The 6,007-nt window shown below is 44.5% G+C and overlaps 1 protein-coding gene across 9 annotated transcripts in view; it reads left to right on the forward strand.

Annotated features, from left to right (window-relative positions):
• The window catches only part of KIF1B (kinesin family member 1B), a 147,049-nt gene extending 141,420 nt beyond the window's left edge, over positions 1 to 5,629 (forward strand). For all 9 annotated transcript variants that reach the window (XM_041772638.1, XM_041772642.1, XM_041772641.1 and 6 more), the window contains 3 exons: positions 178 to 370; positions 576 to 694; positions 1,248 to 5,629. In XM_041772638.1, coding sequence (XP_041628572.1) covers positions 178 to 370; positions 576 to 694; positions 1,248 to 1,290 — 355 coding nt within the window. In that variant the 3' untranslated portion in view covers positions 1,291 to 5,629. The remainder of the gene's footprint in view (positions 1 to 177; positions 371 to 575; positions 695 to 1,247) is intronic.
• The last annotated feature ends 378 nt before the right edge of the window (positions 5,630 to 6,007 follow it).

Here is a 6,007-nt window from a genome sequence, read left to right on the forward strand (position 1 = left end):
TTTTTTTGCTGTATTACTTTAACAGAGAAGATTCTAGACCAAACGGATCTTTTGTCTCTTTTGCCTGTTTTGTTCATCCTAGGGACTAGGCTTAGGTGAGACAGATTTTCATGGTCCTCAGGCCATTATCACTTTCTTTTTGTGAGAAACTAATGTCTTTCATACTGTCCTCTTTAGCTCTGTGGTCTCTAAGAAAGGATATCTGCATTTCAAGGAGCCACTTTACAGCAACTGGGCCAAACATTTTGTTGTGGTTCGCCGCCCTTATGTCTTCATCTATAACAGCGACAAAGACCCAGTGGAGCGTGGCATCATTAACCTGTCCACAGCACAGGTGGAATATAGCGAGGACCAGCAGGCCATGGTGAAGGTTAGTCCTGCTCTCTTGGCTTTTTATGGCCACCTGCACCCTTCCCTTCCAAGTAAACTCTCTGTTGTGTGGTATGGCATCTCTCCCATGTGTCTGGGCTCTCTGGACCTTCAGTATGAAGTGCTGTGTGTCCTGTGAATATGGCAGGCTGGTCCCTGTTATCAGCAGCCGTTGTAACTTTTCTGTCTACCTGTGTCTCTTTCAGACACCTAACATCTTTGCTGTCTGCACAAAGCATCGTGGGGTCCTTTTACAGGCTCTCAATGACAAAGACATGAACGACTGGTTATATGCCTTTAACCCACTTCTTGCTGGCACGATACGGTAAGAAGTTGTCCTCGTATTTCCTTCTTCTTAGCTTTTGGTCCCAGGGACATCCATGTAAACCAAGAAGGAAGTCTTGTTCCCAAAAAATAGGTTGAAAACAGAGGAAGGACATTGGTATAAGTGTGGTTGTATGATGGTAATGAAGCCTCTGCTTCTCATAAGGTGTCACCCAGTATCCTGAATGACTAAGGGGACCTGATCACATTTGCAGTTAATGTCCTGCTTTGATTTTTTTTTTCGAGTTTGTTTTTTTGTTTTGTTTTGTTTTAATGTTTTGACTGAGTCAGAGGAAGGTGGCAAGAACCTTTGTGGTCTCCTGGTATTCCACCCTGTGATCTGGCCTCTGATCCTATGAGGGGCTTGTATCCTAGGGACCTCACAATGAGGGAGACCACAACTTACCCTGCTTATTCAGGGAGCCTAGAGACCTGGGCCTTAGGTGTTTGAGGGGAGGCAGCTCAAGGACAGAACTGCGGAGGAGAGAGACCTATGAGGGGAGAGACATCTGGATCCAGGTTTCTAATCCATCCTTTTCCTCTGCCACCTATAGGTCAAAACTTTCCCGCAGATGCCCAAGTGAATCGAAGTACTAAGTGACTCTGCTGAACACCCTCACTCGCCTTCGAGAGATAAAGAAAGTGTTGCCTCTCACTTCTCTCTGTGATTCTTGACGGCCCCTCTCGTGTGTAAGCCTGTGGCGTAACTGCTTTCTTTCCGTCCTGTCAACACACTTTCTAGCTCTCCTGGTCCCCATCTCCAATGCTCTCTACCCTTCTCTTTTTTCCTGTGCTGAGAATCTTGGTAGTAGCATGTGGTGTAACAAAAGGGAGAAAAACAACAACAAAAAAAAAACAAGAACAACCCAGAGGGGATCCAGTGAATCTCCAAATAATTTTTTCGTGTCCTTTGGCTTCCTTTTTTATGATAGGTCCCTGTTATGACCACCTGTGATGTCTGTACTGCTGTCTTTGGATATTTTTGTCTGTTTTTTAAGACAACATAATATTTTTTTCTTTTTCTCTATCTGTGGTATCACTTTAACTTGGGGCGGGGGTGGCTTAGAGACTATGGGAGGAAACATCTGGCTTTTTTTTTTTTTTTTTTTAGAACCTAAAAGGAAAGAACTTACCTTTTCCCCTTCCATTTCTTTTTGCCATTGTTAATCCCTGCATTTTCCATTCAGGGAAAAGGTGGTGATGAGCTTAGAAATGGCATAGGTGTATTCTCTGAAACTGGAACTTATTTAAAACATAATTAGGCGGTTTTCTTTTAGTGGAAGAGAGAAGGGAGGATTTTTTAGTGGGCCTGGAACAGTGGCTGCTGCTGACCTCGTAAGAAGGGAAAAGCCAAGAATATTTCCAGTGGACTCGAAAGGACTGTGAGATTTTACCGTAGCTCCTGAAGGTGGGCACAGTAGATGAGGGAAGTTCGTCCCAGCAGTGCTCCTATGAACTGCTTTTCTCTCAGAGTTTCTTCTGTTTCTCCTTGGCATTAGTGATGGGTGGTACACTTTGGAATTAGTGCAGCATCATACACAAATGTCCCACAAGGAAGGAGTGACTCACTTTCTGGTAATGATCTTCATGATTGTCGTCATCATTATGGTAATCTTGAGTAGCAACCTTGTGGTTGTTGTAGCTCCCTTTGGTCAAAGAAACTCAACTTTTAGTACAGACTTGGAGTCTCCCTCTGAATCCCATGGTCATTTCCAATGATCCTTGTCCAGTTGAAAGTACTTTGAGTAATGCTTCTCCCTATATGATCCTAAATAAGCAGACATAGCAGTCTTTGTCTTCTGGATCCCAGGATTAAAAACAGTCCCTTCCTGCCACTAAAACAAAACAAAAGGACACCTGGGGACAGAGAAGAGGCTCATCTGAGCCCTGGCCTCAGTGGCTTGCTGCTGCATCTGCCTTGCCTCTCTTTGGCTGTCTTCATGGGATGTAGAAATATTGCCAAAGGAGGAAGGTCACTGTGGACAGAACAGGGTCATCTGCATCCAGAGGCCATCATGGAAGAAGATACTGTTTTTCTTTCAGCCATCAGTAAGTTTTATAGGAATGACCTGGGGCAAGGAAGGCCTGCAGGTTAATTCAGCTGCTTTGCCAGTTGACCTGCAGTGTTTTGTACCAACCCTCTGTGTGACCATTCCTCAGGCATTCTGGAAAATATCTGCCCTCTCCACTTCCACTGAGGTCCCCAGCCTTGAAGTTGCTCTTGGATGGTGGAGACCAGCCAATTTTCTGCTTCAGCACAGGGCAGGGGCTCATGCAGGCTGTGGAATAGAGCTGGGCAGGCGCGTGTCTGCAGACCCTTGCTTCTAACTTCTAGGGTGGACTCCTCTCTAAGAACAGGTCTCCTGACTTCGGTAGAGTTGCCTTGCAAAGAGGAGGAAAAGTGAATCATGGTGAACTTGAAAGGATAGAAATCCCAGGCTGGGACCTTAGCTGAAAAGTAATCAATAAAAACTCTATAGTAGGTTTTCTTAACTTCCTTCCTCTCCTTACAACATAGGTCATTAACTGTGATGTTACTTGTTCTCTGAGCGGTGCGTGAGATTGTTAATGTAGTTAGAGGTTCCTTCAGCATCTAATGGACACAATATGCCTTTCTGGTGTATACTCAGATCCAGGATCTGTCGGTGCTTAGAGATAGCTCCTGGGCTGGAATTAAATCTAATTTCAGGGAAATGAAATTTGAAGGTTATGTTTTAGAATGAAGTCACGGGTGCCGCTGCTGTTTGTCACATGGTCTGACAGAGGGACCCATGTCCATGACAGAGGGAGATGGGAGGGTCGAGGGAAAGTAAAATCATGTGATACACTGAAATGATGTCTGGTTTTTCTTCTAACTCAAGCAAAACTGGCTTGGAAAGTCTTTGCTTTGTTTTGGATGTGTCAGTTATTAGAAGAGGTGGAACTGGACTATTGGACTATTGGTAACAGCCAGGGGTAAGAGGGCCCATTAAGGAAGCAGGACGCCTGCGTCCAGGGTTCTCTGGCGGGTGTGCTTTCCGTCATCTGAGAACAGCCCTGATTGGTTCCCCCTCTTCCTCTGGTGGCCCATTTCCAGATCAGAGTTGGAACAGTTTCAGGATTAATGTTCCCTTTTTGGACACATCCATCCCATCCACACTTTGAAGCTGAGAGAGCACTTACGGCAGGAACTATTTATGAGGCTTTAGCTGAAGCTCGGTGGCAGGAAGCTTGATATTTAATATTAATATAATAATATTGTATTAGTATTGGAGAAAACTACCTTTTGAGGGTTTTTTGTGTTTTTTTTTCCTAAACCACTCTTTTAAACAGCATAAAACAGGAAGAAAAAGCTCTAGCACCAATTAAGAAGAAATGAGTGCTAGTTAAAAGTAATTATATCCTCCCTTCCTTCCCCACTCTCCTTTTCCTGCCAAAGTAAAACATGACCTCACAGCCCACACCAAATCAGCACCCACAGCCTGCTTAACCTCTGCGCCTGCCTGGGAGTCAGCCAGCTCTCGGGCCAGGCTATGCAGGGCTGGCCAGCCGTGCACACAGCCAGGGGAGCAGGAAAGGGCTGCTGCTGGCAGCTGGGTGGGCATACAAATCTGAACGTGTTGTTAAAACACTCGGGCGATCACTGCAAGGGAAAGGAAAATTATTTTTCCCAGCTGAGAAACCACTGTTGTTTTACAATTTTCTTCCCCCTTCAGCTGTAGAGATCTTATACAACTACTCATATTTTTTCTAGCTCTTTTAAGATGAAGGGATGAGTTTAAATCATTGTGAAAGATCTTTAGGGATCTAAAAATAAAATGATTTCTCCTGGCACATATTTCAAAGCAAAGACTTTGTTGCCTGCTGCTCGTTCTAATTTACAGGGATATTTAATTTTGTAAGGTATTTGTGTATTTATACAGCTGTAATTAATTGCACATTGGACTGGAAAAGAATGGATGACCTAGTGCGTGGCAGCTCTGGTACGCTTCATTTCCTTGTGCTGTGGCCACTCAGGTTCTCCTGGACGGAGTCAGGGCTTTTCTGTTCCACTTGGATCCTTCGTTTTTGCTTTGGGTTCCCTTTCTAAAATGTGATTGTTAACCCATTCCTTAAAAAGAAGACACTAATTCTGCTGCTGCTCTCAGAAGGTTTGCTGAATGTATTTGAAAGAGGACTCTGACTCGCGTACACAGCAGCTATCCACCATGGCCAGTAATGACTCACCCCAGTGTGCAGCCAAACCGTGACTGGGTGCGGCAGGAATGTATTGATTGTGTTTCCTTAGGAATATAAGATGTCAGCTGCGAGATGATCCACGGTGGTTGTTCAAAAGGCCATTTAGGAAATTCGGATTTGAGCCCCATGAAATCTTAGGAAAGCCTCTGATCATTTAAAGGAAAGAATGAGAGTTGATGCACATTTCATTTTAAAAGCTGTGCTCAGAAAGTCCAAGCTGAGGTTGGTCTCTTGCCAAACCCTGGCTGTTGTGTGTCGTCTCTGTGTCTTCGAGTTCCCTTTTTTCAGGCTGCACCTTCTGGCATCGTTCACCTGAGGACTCCATCGGCCTTCTCGCGTGCAGAGCGCCACCCGTCGGGATTTCGGGTCTCTTCTCACCATCCGCGTGCGCTGCCACAAAACCCGTGGAGCACACGTGGCCTTTTTGAACCAAGACTTTGCAAACTGATCTCTCCCCAGTAAGGAGTTGAGCACATTAGCAACAATGTACATTATTAATTTCAGATTTTCATTTTCATGTTTTATTATGTAAATATTATCTGATGTTTGGAGCTTGAGTATACAGAATGTAAATATAGTTCTTGTATTTGTACTAATTCTGGTTCTTTTGCTGTATAGCCTTAGATGTGCAATGCAAACATTATCTAACTGTGTATGGTAACCTTGCATCACGGAACTATTAGTGAACGAGGTAAACAATAAAGGTACAACCAGTGCATCAGAAGGCTCTTGATGTGCATTTATTCTTGCATCCTTTGGAAGGTATTTACACATGATCCCTTTTCTTGACTTGCAAAGATACGGTGGTGTGACCTATGTGTTCTTTTCTGATCATTCAGAGCAGGGTTGTTACATAGCCGGGTGCTATTTCTTTGTGCTGTTTCTCTGAAAGTGCTTTCTTCCAGCGCTCTATCTAGGTTCTCCTGGAGCTCCTTCTTACACACCTGCCAGTGATTCTCCAGCAGTGGTGTGGTTTTTCTAGGTGGAGAAGTTGAAGCACTCACCCTGTTGGCTTAACTTAACAAGTTCCCATTGTGAGCAGAGCATGAGCAGGGACCACTGTCCTGATTGTTTGGGGAGAGACTGAAGAAGAGGG

The sequence above is a fragment of the Vulpes lagopus genome, chromosome 10 (genome assembly GCF_018345385.1).
Source record: "Vulpes lagopus strain Blue_001 chromosome 10, ASM1834538v1, whole genome shotgun sequence".
NCBI classification, from domain to species: domain Eukaryota; kingdom Metazoa; phylum Chordata; class Mammalia; order Carnivora; family Canidae; genus Vulpes; species Vulpes lagopus.